The 15,324-nt window shown below is 39.2% G+C and overlaps 1 protein-coding gene across 1 annotated transcript; it reads right to left on the bottom strand.

Annotated features, from left to right (window-relative positions):
- Nucleotides 1-4,690: 4,690 nt before the first annotated feature.
- LOC110781496 (U4/U6 small nuclear ribonucleoprotein PRP4-like protein) lies at nucleotides 4,691-6,372 on the bottom strand. The gene is made up of 5 exons (XM_056839643.1): nucleotides 6,262-6,372; nucleotides 6,058-6,165; nucleotides 5,353-5,889; nucleotides 5,071-5,268; nucleotides 4,691-4,982 (listed from the first exon to the last, which is right to left on the bottom strand). Exons 1-5 carry the CDS (start codon nucleotides 6,370-6,372, stop codon nucleotides 4,872-4,874), a joined length of 1,065 nt encoding a protein of 354 aa, XP_056695621.1. The 3' UTR covers nucleotides 4,691-4,871.
- Nucleotides 6,373-15,324: the final 8,952 nt, after the last annotated feature.

Here is a 15,324-nt window from a genome sequence, read left to right as displayed (position 1 = left end):
GTTTCGCTCGCGTAGGTGCGAGCTATCCCTTCCGTGGTAGGTAATGTTTTGCTACCTTTAATCCTTAATGTAGAAGTCGTGTGGCTTGCATTTGGGCGATAAGTAGTCTTTGCCTCTTACTCTTGGTCGTGCTTGCATTAGTGCAATGTGCCTTACCCTTTTTTAGACTTGTACTGTGGGATTATGGTGCAACGCAGGCTTGTGTGGCCTAACGGCGTGTCTTAGAACATTCCTCCAAGTGTTGGGATATCATTATTTGGAGTACTTCATCGTGCTGAATCGTTCAGGTGCTCGAACAAGTGTAGCACCTTCTGCGTGGGTTTGCACGGCTTATTACTTCGTTCGATGCGATGATTCATAGGTGTTTCTTTCTTATTTTTGTATCTGGGCAAAACTTGGCTAGCAGAAAGATTCAGCGCCCAGGCTGGGGCGTTAAAGATATCGGCGCCCAGCTCTGGGCGTTGAAATTGATTTCTGGGTATATTTTGATGATTTTTTTTCTTTCGCTTTTGCTTTGGAACGAGGTAGACTGTGTAACGGGCGCTTGTAGGGCGAGCGTTATGTGCAGTAGCTTGATCGGAGTTTTGGTGACTCGCGATTTTCAGTTACCCTTGTTAGTGGGGTGACTTTATATATTCTAAGTAGTGCTTTAGAATTTGGGAGGGGTTGTAGCCATTCTAAGGTTCGTTTTACACGATTAAAGCTTAGGGTTGTGCCCCTATGATGTATGTATAGTATTAGCGTCGAGAATTTGCGATAAAATCGTCATTTCGAGCATTTTTAGAGTGTTTTTCTCAAGCCCCCAATTGTAGCTACGGGATTGGCTTGGTGCTATAATGCTTTGCATACGTCTTTATGCGTTCATGGTGACATGGATCATGAATAGTTTGAACCAGACTCGTAAAGTGCGAGGTACGTTCGAGTAGTGATCTGCTACTTCTTTTGTAAATGTCGTATTGTGCGACATTGCCATGGTCAAGGTAGTCACATGTCGAAGTGTGCCTTGACCAAAAGTTAGGTGCCTTTCTTTTACCCATAATCATATTTAGAAATCTTTTGACTCACTTGCAACATCGGGATAAACGCATACTTAGATTAAACCAACGACTCTTTATTATGTTCGAAGAAGTCTTTGAAAATTAATTGGAAATTGTTTAAAATCCGAGTCCTATTGTGTACAATCCAAGGTGTCCTAAGCAAGTTGACTTATAGAAGGGTTCGTACAGGATCACATGAGTGAATCAAAATACTGTTACGATTTTTGGAATGCTGTCTAAGGATTTGCTGGAAGCCAGGGTGCAGGCCACTAGTAGAAAAAACCCTTGTTGCAGCGGGCTTTTAGACCCCTGTTGCAGCGTACATCGTATGCTGCAACTGGGGGGCCTGCAACAAGTATTGACTTGTTGCAGCGTACAATGTACGCTGCGAAAAGTACTTTTTTGCAGCGTACATTTGCATGTACGCTGCAACAAGTGTGTAAAATTAGGCAAAAATCAAGACTTGTTGCAGCGTACAAAATGATGTACGCTGCAACAGACTGGTTTGTTGCAGCGGGCTTTTATTTGTACGCTGCAACAAACCAGTCTGTTGCAGCGTACATCATTTTGTTCGCTGCAACAAACCAGTCTGTTGCAGCGTACATCATTTTGTACGCTGCAACAAGTCTTGATTTTTGCCTAATTTTACACACTTGTTGCAGCGAACAAGTATATGCCCCCTGCAACAAAGCTGTGCTTTTGGCGGGAAAATTTTAGTTTTATTTATCTATACCTAGGGTGTCTTGCACCAAATATAGGAACCTGTCAACAACAATAAATAAAATATCGCAACCTGTAGAACAAATATAAAAAATATAAAAAATAATAACTGGTGTTTTGTATACATATATATATCCCAAAACCAAAGTGCACGTACTACATTCAAATATACGTTCCAATTTCAATGTACGCATACATTTTAATGTAAACGATTGTTCTATAACAACTAAACCACCTCGATCAAGCGCGCTCAAGCCAATAGTAAATACTTGCGGGTAAAACACTTAGGCCGTTGCTCACGAACCACATCAATTTCCTCACTAGTATAGGCGCATTCCTCGGAGTGTAGACCTTTACAAAAACAGAAATTTCAACTAAGCATTAGATTAAATTCAAATTAAATATCACACTTTAACATTCAAGCAACTAATAACAATGTCCTAATAGTCTTGGAAACTTAAAGCTAAGCATATTAATCATGTAAAAGGTATAAAATGAATTCTTAGGTTATGTAGCTCAAATTTGGGAGCGAAAATGTCATTTTAGCCTAAATAAAACCTATAACGACCCAATGAGCCTTAAATGTGCGTAAATAGATTGGAATGAGTCTTAGAAAGTTAAAACTATGCATATTAAACATGTAAAAAGTTTAAAATGAGTCATTAGGTTCTTTAGTTCAAAGTTGAGAGCGAAAATGTCAATCCAGCCTAAATAAGACCTATAACGACCCAATGAACCTTAAATGTGCATAAATAGATTGGAACGAGTCTTGGAAACTTAAAGCTAAGTATATTAATCATTTAAAAGGTTTAAAATGAGTCCTTAGGTTCTTTATTTCAAATTTGGGAGAGAAAATGCTCATTTTAGCCTAAATATGGCCAATAACGACCAAACAAACCTTAAATGTGCATAAATAGATTAGAATAAGTCTTGGAAACTTCAAACTAAGCATATTAATCATGTACAAAGTTTAAAATAAGTCCTTAGGTTCTTGAGTTCAAATTTGGGAGCGAAAATATCATTTTAGCCTAAATATGACCTATAACGAACCAATGAGCCTTAAATGTGCATTAATAGATTCGAATGAGTCTTAGAAAGTTAAAACTATGCATATTAAACATGTAAAAAGTTTAAAATGAGTCATTAGGTTCTTTAGTTCAAAGTTGGGAGCGAAAATGTCAATCCAGCCTAAATAAGACCTATAACGACCCAATGAACCTTAAATGTGCATAAATAGATTGGAACGAGTCTTGGAAACTTAAAGCTAAGTATATTAATCATTTAAAAGGTTTAAAATGAGTCCTTAGGTTCTTTATTTCAAATTTGGGAGAGAAAATGCTCATTTTAGCCTAAATATGGCCAATAACGACCAAACAAACCTTAAATGTGCATAAATAGATTGGAATAAGTCTTGGAAACTTCAAACTAAGCATATTAATCATGTAAAGGGTTTAAAATGAGTCTTTAGGTTCTTTAGTTCAAGATTAGGAGCGAAAATGTCTCATTTTAGCCTAAATATGACCTATAACGACCAAACAAGTCTCAAATGTGCATAATAGATCGGATTGAGTTTTGAAAAGTTAAAAATAATCATATGAATCATGTAATAAGTTTGAAATTATTTTTTAGGTTTGTTAGTTCAAAGTTGGGAGCGAAAATGTCATATTAGCCTAAATATGACCTATAATGGCCAAACAAGTCTCAAATGTGCATAAATAGATTGGATTGAGTCTTGGAAATTTAAAACTAATCATATGAATCATGTAGTAAGTTCGAAATGAGTTCTTAGGTTCGTTAGTTCAAAGTTGGGAGCTTGGGAGCTAAAATGCCTCATTTTAGCCTAAACATGACCTATAACGACCAAACAAGTCTCAAATGTTCATAAATCGATTGGATTAAGTCTTGGAAACTTAAAAAAATCATATTAATCATGTAATAAGTTGGAAGTGAGTCCTTAGGTTCGTTAGTTCAAAGTTGTGAACGAAAACGTCATTTTAGCCTAAATATGACCTATAATGGCCAAACAAGTCTCAAACGTGCATAAATAGATTGGATTGAATCTTGGAAACATAAAAATAATCATATTAATCATGTAATAAGTTAACTCTATATATGTCATTTTAGCTCTATATATGACCTATAACAACCCAACGAACCTTAAATGTGCATAAATAGGTTCGAATGAGATTTAGAAACTTAAAACTATGCATATTAGTCATGTAACAAGAATCAAATGAGTCCTTAGGTTCTTTAGTTCAAAGTTGGGAGCGAAAATGTCATTTTAGCTCTATATATGACCTATAACGACCCAACGAGCCATAAATGTGCATAAATAGGTTCAAATGAGTTTTAGAAACTTAAAACTATGCATATTAGTCATGTAATAAGAATCAAATGAGTCCTTAGGTTCTTTAGTTCAAAGTTGGGAGCGAAAATGTCATTTTAGCTCTATATATGACCTATAACGACCCAACGAGCCATAAATGTGCATAAATAGGTTCGAATGAGTTTTAGAAACTTAAAACTATGCATATTAGTCATGTAATAAGAATCAAATGAGTCCTTAGGTTCTTTAGTTCAAAGTTGGGAGCGAAAATGTCATTTTAGCTCTATATATGACCTATAACGACCCAACGAGCCATAAATGTGCATAAATAGGTTCGAATGAGTTTTAGAAACTTAATACTATGCATATTAGTCGTGTAATAAGAATCAAATGAGTCCTTAGGTTCTTTAGTTCAAAGTTGGGAGCGAAAATGTCATTTTAGCTCAATATATGACCTATAACGACCCAACCATGCCACCTATTCCCTTGACACGCCGGATTTACTGTTTTCCCGGCGGATTTTGGTTGTTTAGGTAGTCAAATTTCAGATTTGTCGCTGGAGTGAGACTTAGTGAGAGAGGTGAGATCTTAGAGATAGGTTACCCATACAATATTTTATATCAAATTGCATTCACTTTATCTCTGTTGTTGAATGTAACGTATTTAAACAAATTCAGTTTTTGAGTGGCAACTTCCATAAACTTTACCATAATTCCATCCCAAGATGACAGTTATAAACTTGTAATGAGATGCTACTATAAGTTCCCATTTTGCACGCATCACTTTTACTACAGTTTACCAAGAGAAAAGATCTTACCTCCTGTGACATCTAAGGGTGTAACTCTTGCTTCATGTCCTGACAATGTCCTGATAAGCTTGAAGTCTCGAGATGACCATACCTGATGAAATAGGGCAAAATGAGACAAAACACTCCTTGTAACTTAACAAAACAGACTACTGAGAGTAATTGAGTGCCAAGTCTCATACCTTAACAGTTGTATCATATGAAGCAGTGACCAAATAATATCCCTCCTGAGGCTCAAATTTGACCTGTGAAATAAGCTTTGAATGGGCAGGAATTATGTACAATGACTTTTTCTTTCTCAAGTCCCAAATCCGACAAGTGTTATCCTCAGAACCAGTGGCCAAATGATAGCCATTAGGAGAGAAATCAACTCCATAAACCTGAGAGGAAAAAGAAAAAACCTGAGTCAACAATCAGAGTTAGCATCACAAAAATAAATGTTAATGACAAGAGAAGAAATTTACAGGTTTGATGTGGCCTTCCAAAGCAAGAATACTTCTCCCTGTTCGAAGATCCCAGACACGTGTAAGAGAATCCAGTCCACATGATGCTAACAATGATCCATCCGGATGGAAAGATATGGCATAAACACTCCTGCTATGGCCTTCTTGAAGAAGCAACTCAGCACCACTTTCGATATCCCACAAACGCCAAGTTTTGTCAAAACATGTAGTGCCCAAGTACTTCCCAGATGGATGGAAGGCAATACGAGCTAGGCGGTCTAAATGACCTTCAAATGTTCTCAATAAAGTGCCATCTGTGTTCCACAACTTTGCAGTACGATCAGCTGAGGCAGTTGCTACATTGTCACTTACAGGAGAAAATGCAACATATACTCCATATCTTGGCAACCCCACTAACAGAGCTAAAGAGACAAAACAAGCAATAAACAGACCATTAGTACTCGCCTTCAAAAATGACAAACCAGTCTCATAATTTAGGGCAATGGCCCCGCAATCATGGCTAATTGAATGCACAGTTAAGCACCATGCTCTCCATATCTTGACAGATACAACAGATTAGTCAGCTCAATTGTCAATCTAACTCTCATAATTTATAAATCAAGTTGGACAAATCAACATACACGAATCTCATAATAGCATAACAGGAGACATAATCAGAAGATGGATCTAGTGTTGCTGGACTCAAAACACTCAATCCACCCCCACCCCCGCCCCGGCCCCGGCCAGAACAAAAACAAAAAAGACAAAGACAAAGACAAAGGAAATACACTGCATATCGTGTGCACATGAAGAAGTAAACAAACCACCAATCAGCTACCAAGCTCATCATACAACAAAACAGTAATCAAGAAATGCCAAAACAAACAAAAAATTGGTTGAATGAGATGTACTTACCTACCAAAATCTCACAGCTGGTTTCCCATATGAGGACTTTATACAGAACTTTTTTACATTCTGAGGTACTGACTTGATTGTTGTACGAACACGTCCGGATACATTATCCCCAAACTTTGGTTTCATTAAAGTGATCCATTCTCCATGATTTGTTTTAAACTCATACCTGATAGAGATTTTAGCAAGTCAGAATAATATACAAGAATCAAACCCCCACAAGTCCATAGATTCCAGTTAATAAAAGTTAAATCTATAGCAGCTAGACCGTCGAATAAGCAAACATCAGTATGCAATTTCATTGTAATTCAAAATAAAAAATACAAATTCCTTTCTCCTAAGAAGCCTGCGGGCATTAACAATCAGTATTACTTAAACACCTAAGTACCTAATCAAGTCCACATTTCAAGCTAGGACATAAAACATTATCGAGCTATAAGCTAACTTCGAAGGGAAGGCTCAAGGCTCAACAACAATAGATAATCTAGAATGGAAAAAGGCTAAATAAAGTTTGACAAAATGCTCAACCTAAAACAGGTAGAAGCAGCATTCGCTGCAGTTGCGTACCATTCTTCTCAAAAATGGATAACGCCAAATAAAAATTGGAATTTTCAACATACAGGTCTACCAGGAAATAGCAGCTTCAATCTTCCCCCATGAACAACTTGCCACAAAAAAAAAAATAATATAAATGACAAACCCTAATTCTGAAAACGAAAATCAAGAGGGAAAGGGAAGAAAGTTACTTGCAGCGGCGAGGATTGACGGAGAAGAGGGTTCGCGAGCAACAATATCACTTGGAACCACCGGCCGAGGAAAGTAGCTTCGTTTTTCGAGCAAGGATGGACTTCATTGGTGGTTTTTCGAGAAGGGAAGGTGGTTTTTTGAGAAAGGGACCACCGGTGAGGAGGCGAGGAAACAGACCCTTGCTGGAGTACCACCGGCAACGGGAGAGATCCAGAGGCGACGGTGACTGGCGAGAACCACCAGCGACGGGCGAGATGCAGGGAACGCTGAGGGAAGAAGAAGGGAGTGGGCGCGTTTGAGATGAAATATTTGGTCTGAATTAACTTTGAAGCCGAAGAAAATTACTAACATGTTATTGCAGGGGGCTTTTACACGTATGCCGCAAAATAAAGGGGTTATTGCAGGGGGCTTTTACTTTGTACGCTGCAAAAAACTCTTTTGCAGAGGGCAATTAATTTGTACGCTGCAACAACCCTTTAAAGGGTTTGACCCGCGTTGACCTACTGGTTGTTGAAGCGTATTAATACATGTACGCTGCAACAAGGGGGCTGCAACAGGGGTTTTTTCTACTAGTGCGTCAAGATATTACTTGTACCCGTTTGGCATGTGCTTTAGGCTTTTAGGGCCATCTTTTCCAGAATTGCGGGAATATAAATCGTTTTCAAATTGACTTAGATTTACTTGGTGTATGTCTGCACAAAAGGTCAAGGTATACTTAGTTCTTTCCCTAGCTCTTTCATTTCACTTTTTAGCCCCAGTTGCTGTTATGTCTTCCCATTAATGATGCTTTCAGATTTCGATTTTAGATGCCCATGTCATATTCCTGAGTAGGGTGAGCCTTGGTTAAGTGCCAAGTCCTATTGACAATGTACCATTTTTTTTATTTTTTTTCAAAGGGGATTAGCAAGCATTTGAATTACCATGAACGGGTGCCCTGAGTTTGAAGGAACGATGGGGTGATGCCGTAGAACAATCCTCTTTATTGCAAGCTTACTGCCCTTACTACTTGTTGGCGATCATGACTGTGTCTAGTGGTGAAAGAAGGTCTTTAAGCGAACGACTATGTCTAGTGGTGAAAGAAAGTCTTTAAGTGAGTTAGTTCGCTTTAGGGAGGGTCAAGTCGAGTACTTTAGAGGTCATGGACGCTTGCGCTAGCCCCCATTTAATTGAGGCAGAGTGATCTTTTGAGTCTTGGCTAAGTGCCTAGGAGTGTGAGTGCTCCTTCTGGCAAGGGTACGTGCCCTTATTATTTTTCGATGTGTGCTCATTAATTTTGGCATCTTGATGACTTGGATTCTTCCTTTGACCTAAATTTTTCTTTCGACTTGGATTGCAAGTAATTAAATTTCAATAAGGGATTTCTATTTTTTATTCTTGTTTTTCTATAGGCTTTAATATTTTTGCAAATTGGTTGGACCGAATCATGGATTGCCTACGTATTCGCCTTAAATAGATTTAATTTGGAATCAGGTCTTGCGTAGTTCTTAGCCTAGAAAATGGTTTCATAGAATGCCAATTTTAAACAAGTATGTTCTGAGGTGGAAACATATTATTTGAAACGGTAGAATAAGTGAAGTTTATTATTATTTAAATCTGCTGCCTTGCCGTAAGCCAAAAAATTTGTTTTATATTTTTGAGTACATGTATTTTCTTTTCATGTGTTTTTTTTTTTGTACGTATACCTGAATACATGTTGTACCCCTCCAAGTGTTCGTTATTTTTCCGTGCATGTGCGGATAAAATGACGAGCACTTCTGGACAAATTTTTCAGCAAGCAGAGAGATTCGGCGCCCAGGCTTGGGCGCTAAAGATTTCAGCGCCCAGCTCTGGGCGCTGAAAATGGTTTCTGGGCGGATATTTTTTTGGTGCGCTAAGTGCTTCTTTATTTTTCTTTTTAGACTAACTTTAGAGGCGCTTTTGCAAAGTTTCTTTTTTATTATTCACTTTTTTTTTTTTGCACTTTTCATTTGTTTCCTTTTTTTTGTTTGTGACTCAAGACGGCTTGAAAGATGGGTTGAATGAGATAGGAGAATTTGTATAGGTGTTGGTCAAGCATGAGGATTATATCTGCTAGGGCTCACAATTTACGGCCTCAGGCTAGTGTCACGAGTTTACATCAATCAAGGCCAATGAGTAGCATAGGGACGGCTCAAGGGTATATCAACAGGACGTATCCAAACAAGTTATATGGTCATTATGCTAATGGTGGTGTAAGAGCAGGTTTGGACTTTGGAAATGATGGGCATGACGCACGTGTCAATGGTCGTGCGTGGTTTGCGGTTGATAACAAGTTCAAAAACAAGAGTTGAGGTAATGGTTTCTTGGGTTATGGCGATGAGAACATGGATGGGTTAAATGAGCTGAACAGGGGCCCCAGAGCGAAGGCGTCTAAGAACATAAGGATTGGAAAGGATAGATATCGTAGAATTTTATGATTTGGATTGATTGACTCAATTCTTTTCCTTCGTTTACTTTGGTAAATTTTGCGCTTTGGGAGGTACGGGCTAAGTATTTCATGGCTCGTTCTTTTCGCTCTCCCTTTTCTCTTTCTCTTTTTTCTTTTTGCTTGGGATTTTCTCCCCAACATAAATCCTTCAATCAATTTTTTATTTATTTGGGCTAAAAGGTAGATGGTTGTGGTCTTTGAGTCACGAGGCGAGACTGAGTGAGCCTCGTTTGGTAGGCCTATAGTGGACCTTTAATTTTAGTAGGCCTAGGGTGGACCTTTAAATTGTCTTACTTTGCAAGCGTATTTAGTCGTTTCTTAAAATATGCAAATAGCGTAGATTCAAAATTTTGTTTTTACCTTATTGAATTTTAACGAAAGAATTACATCGAAAGTAATTTTTTGTTTCTTTTCAGATTCCAGTTTCTGGGATTTAATTGGAAGTTGTGATTTAGACTCAAACTTTCATTAATCTTTCTGATTATAACCCGTGTATGAATACAAGGGGGTGGCCTAGACTCAAAATAATGACATGGCGTAAGCCTATAATACTTGACCAAGCGACTCTCAGACTTAGGCTAATTGGACCATAACTTTCGTTGGTTGACACTTTAGATTTTAACCCTTGGGTGTTCACTTGTCAGGCGCCATTTTGCTTAATGTTGGCAAGGTAGTTAGTTGGGGAGATCGAATTTTTATTTTTGCAAGACTAGAATCATTAGTGCTGCTTCTCTCTTAGTGTGTATTGCTTTACCCCAATGGTAGCCTTATGGTATGCCGATTTGGGTATTTTCATGGTTGGTCATGTTGCATTCATGGAAAATCTTTTAGTCCGTACTTAGTAGTATTTCAAGGAGTGAGTGACTCGAGAGGACTATGATAGTCGTGACCCAATGTGATTATAAGCCTTGAGGCCATTAATTTTTTCTTTTCTAATGGTGTTGACACCTTAGGTTCACTTTGGGGGTTGTGCGACTATTGAGGGATGATTTTCAGAATATGACTGTTTCCATTCGGCAAATACTATAATATATTCTTTTTATTGGTGAGAGAGAGTATTGAGGCCGTGGATTCTTAGCAAGGGATGACAATTACATATGGGTGCTTATTGATTTAAATGTTAGGAAGGGAGATTCAATATGGTTTAACCTTTTAACTTGCAGAACGACGCCAAGCATTAGGACCGATTCTATGGATAAGACAACTAAGACTTAGGATTTGGATTGTACTTTGGCATAGCCTAGTCTAGACTCGGATTTATTTGAACATTTATTTTTTTTCTTGAAGACTTTATTCGAACATTATTTTTTTGAATATTTTGCCCATGTGACATTCAAGGTCGTTTAATTAGCGTGCTCGGTTTTGGTGCCGAGCATTGTCGTCGTAGGAGGCCTAACGACGACACAAAGAGTTTTTTTATTTTTATTTTTTAGTCGCTTTTAGAGTCGAGTGCCTTTTCATACGCCCTTGCAGCAATTTTTACGAAAAGTTTTTTTTTGCTACGTGTTTTTTTTTTGCGCGGGCACCGAGGCTATTGTGCCTGACCAAAAGGCCAGGCAGCAACTTCAGCGCCCAGCAGTGGGCGTGAGACATTTTGGCGCCCAGCCATGGGCGTTGAAAATGCGTCCCTGGCTGGTTCTCGTTTTCAGTTTTCGTCTACTTTTGTTTTTGCGACTTTAAATTTGCGTGCTTGCCCTATAACGTCCTTTACGCGTTGTGCAGCGTTTGTGGGATTCGTTACGGCCATCCCGAGCGTCGCTTATTTTTGTGGCGATCGTCCGGGCTTGCGGAACACGTATTTTGGTATAACTCTTTGGCCAATTGGTTCATGAATGTTTGGGCAATTTTTAAGGTCGTTGGTTTCCTACCATTATTTGTCTAGCATTATTCGTACGCACAATCATAACATAGTCACATAGTTCGCTACACATAACTACATTACAAACATGGATTTGAAACTTAAATATGTCACGTAGTTTATGATAGGCTTCTATGGGTAGTATTTGCGCCTGGCTTGGTACCACTTCTATCGTAGATCCAACACATGCCCTGGTCGAGGTAGTGTCTTCAACAGACGAATTTCGCCCAAGAGGCCAACCCGCAAGTGCAAGCCAAGGGGGCATGCAGGCGAGAGGGACCTAATGAGCGAGCGATTAGGTTCGGGATAGGTGTAGTACCTACACAAGTAACGAGTGGGAAACATGCGCGGCGTATGCACCCCCCTATTGGCGAAAAAAAGGTATCCTTAGTCCCAACTCCAGAGGGAGCCGAGATTCGTTATGCGGTTCTGCCCGTTCACATTAATATGCTGATTTTCAGGTCGTCCCAACTTGATGGGGTAATAAACGCGGGGCAGGATCGTTTCACCCTTCGGCTATTTTGATTACCTACAAGCACGAGTATTTCCTTCACTATCCCCAGTGGAGTCGCCAGTGTGAGGGGGTCGAAAAAGCACGAGGCTAATGCGTGACCTAGTCCCTCGTGGGTGTGATGATTCTTTTTTATTCAATCAAGTGTAATTGGATTTCCTGTGAGTATACACCCAATTGACTAGTAATATAGGAGTCACCATTCAGTTTTTAACGACAATGAGAAAAACTGACAAAACCCGGTTATCGTGACATAAAGGGAGTGCAATTATGTTTGACCACGACGGCCGTAGGTTCCCTTGTGATCCCTGGTGTGGGGATCTCTCAACATACACCCGCAAGGTAGAGATTGAGGGTTCGGGGGACTGTAACTACCGAGAGGAGTACTCGCTCGTCGATAACTCCAGAGGCAGGATATCCTTACTAGCTCAGCATAAATAATTGAAGGGACATGCGTTAACTATTAAACTAATCTGAGTTGATTTTAGCAATATGCAACATATAATACTAGATCGATCGCGATTATCTGATTTAGATTGCATTAAGGGTCCTAGCATGATAATCCAATTTCCCAAAAATATTATATTTGTTAGGCGTGATAGAACAATCAGATTAGGTTAGTTTAACAGTTCATAAAAAGGGCGAGGAAAGCAGTTAAATCATCGAAAAGGGACACATTACGACGCACCCTTGAGAGGTGCGTCACGGTTCTCAGAAAACTAACCACTTTGAATTTGCTATTTCTCCTTTTTATTTAACGAATCTCAATTATGGGACAGGATACGTTCTGTTCGATTTATGGATCGATTGCGACAAAACGCATGAACAGTTTCGCAGCGTGAGGCTTAGGCTAAGGGTTGGAGTCAATACTCAGAATATGAATTGTGTGTTGTGTGTCCTTTTCACGTCGAATTTAGGGGCCTATTTATAGGGAAGAGTTCGTGGAAAGATAGAATTGCAGAGTTCTAATCCATAAAGAATTAGGAAAAAACACGTACCCAGGTATTTTCAGCGCCCAGGCCTGGGCGATGAAGATTTCGGCGCCCAGAGCCAGGCGTTGAAAATAGGGTCTGGGCTGTTTTCTTTAGTCAGATTCGGATTCCTGAAATCCGTAGAGTTTGAGATTATTTCGAGTGTTTTAGCGCGTATCAATTTTGTGACGGAATGCGTCTGGGCCCGTTACGAACTCTAGGCTCGTTAGGATTTCAATTAATACGTAACTCTTATTTCCGAATCATATTAGGAATAGGATTCTCGCAGTTTTCTATCTCATTTAGGATTTATGTTGGAATGCAACACCTAATTCTGACAGGTTTCTATCTTTTATGATTTGCCACTTTTAGAAGCTACCTTTTACGGCAGTTACTATTTTTAGCAGGTTTCCATAAATAGCAGGTTTCGGGTGAAATGAAAAAGGGAATTGAGATTCGTTTATTTCATAGGAGATGCGTTGTCAAGTGGAGATTTACGTTTTCATCATCGAACCTTTCCCTTTCGGGAATGGGGACAAAAGTAGGTGTCTACACCATGTATATGTTCTTATCATGATTTATCTTGCTTTATGTGATTAATTGCATCATATTTCATGTTGAGCATATATTTGTGCATTGAAATTGTATGGCTCCACAAACTATTTATTGTATCCCTTGGGGTTGGAATTCCTATGGAAACGCGTTAGTAAGACTTTTTAGTTGTGAATTTTCAGGAATTAAGGATGCTACCCTCTAAGTTCACCAGTCTAGGATACTTAGAGAAGATGGATAATGAGACTCCTCGCACGTATGTTCAAAAGATCGTGTTTGCTTGTGACTATTTGGCTTCGACCAAGGATATATGCCTCACCTTAGGCACAAAGATATGATGGATAGTATGATTATACATTGTTTACCACATAAAAACCCCTACATAGACCTCAAGAATAGGTTTAGTGACATGCATTATGGTGATGGTACCCCTAATTGGTACAAATATGGGACTAGTGATGGTAGGTGGAAGTATGATTCTGAGGTTCTTGCTACTATCCTAGAGGTTGCGGAAATTAGCTATGAGGATGGAAAGTATTCTGCGGGTCTAGGTATGGGCTATGGAGGAATAGAAAGTGATGGTGAGGATGGCATGATCCATGATGAGCAAGCTAGTGATGTTGAGGAGGATAGTGATGATGATGTGATAGAGATTGAAAATCCTAACCCTATAGTTCCTGAACCAACCATTGAGATATCCAGTGGATCTGAAGATGAGCTTGAAGAGAATAATGTGGTTGATAGTGAGCCACAGCAAAATGATGAGGCTATGGATGAAGACTCGGATCCGGAAGAAGACTTGGATGATCCTAATGATCGAGACTTTACTCCAGAGCAATACAAGGAAAGAAATGATCGTCGTGATGACGTTAGTCTCTAGAGAAATGTAATCCTTAGTTTTATTTTTCGTTGATTAATAAAGTGGCAAAGCTACTATTTATGGTTTTAGTTTTATTATAGTTGGAGAATAAATGTTATGGCATTAGTGGATGTAAGACTTATTCATTGGAGTTTTAATAAAAGAATAGAATTTCCTTTTTCGTTATCCTTTAAGTTTAATTCTCAATCCTAAGTCTTGTGGGTATCGCAAAGGGATTATTTGTTAGTTCTTCAATGAAATTTTATGTGCAAGGTGGTTTAGTAGTAACCATCTAAATCTACTTGCATCGAATAGTAGGGTGAGAAGGCCCAAAAGTGGTGCCAACTCTTTTCCCCTAGGTTGCGCTTAAATGTGTTCTTGTTGTGAGTAGGTTCGTTGTCGAACTAGTGCCTTAGTGATGTCATGTCCAACCAATATTAAAGTTAGCCTTTTTATTTATTCAGGAGAAGGGATATGGCTAGCCAAGAGATTTCTGAAGTGGTTAGACAACTAGCTGAGGTAGTTCGTGACCTAGCTCAAACCAGAGCAAACCCAATGCATGATCCGGCTGGGGAAATGTTTAAGAAAATAGCTCAAAGCAAGCCTCCACTCTATAGCGGAGAGATTGAACCAAGTGTGTTGGAGAACTCGTTGAGAGAGTTTGATAAACTCATTGTAGCTGTGAATTTCCCCGAAAACCTTAGGGTGAATAGTGCTGTGTACTACCTGAGAGGTGAAGCTGATTTATGGTGGCAACGATGTGAAAACACCCTTAGAGCCACACCTAAATTTGGATGGGAAGCATTCAAAACTGCACTAAGGAACAAGTTTTACCCACCTTACCTGAAGAAGCAAAAGGCGCAGGAGTTCATTGAACTCAAAATGGGAGGTCTGTCTGTGATGGAATACTATTCTAAGTTTATAGAGCTGTCTAGGTATGCACCTGAAGTGGTGGCAACGGAGGAGCTCAGGGCTCAAAGATTTGAGAATGGTTTAACCATGGATTTACAGCTGTTGTTGTCTGGAGAGACCTTTACCTCGTTAGACACCCTGTACGGTAAAGCTGCTCACCCGTATGGGTTACAACAAAGGAAGAACGGTAGTGCTGAAAAGAGAAAGGACGGTGGATGCTCGAAT

The sequence above is a fragment of the Spinacia oleracea genome, chromosome 3, assembly GCF_020520425.1.
Source record: "Spinacia oleracea cultivar Varoflay chromosome 3, BTI_SOV_V1, whole genome shotgun sequence".
In the NCBI taxonomy this organism is placed as follows: Eukaryota; Viridiplantae; Streptophyta; class Magnoliopsida; order Caryophyllales; family Amaranthaceae; genus Spinacia; species Spinacia oleracea.
The sequence above is the reverse complement of the archived record's forward strand: the minus strand, read 5'-3'. Positions and strand labels throughout refer to the sequence as shown.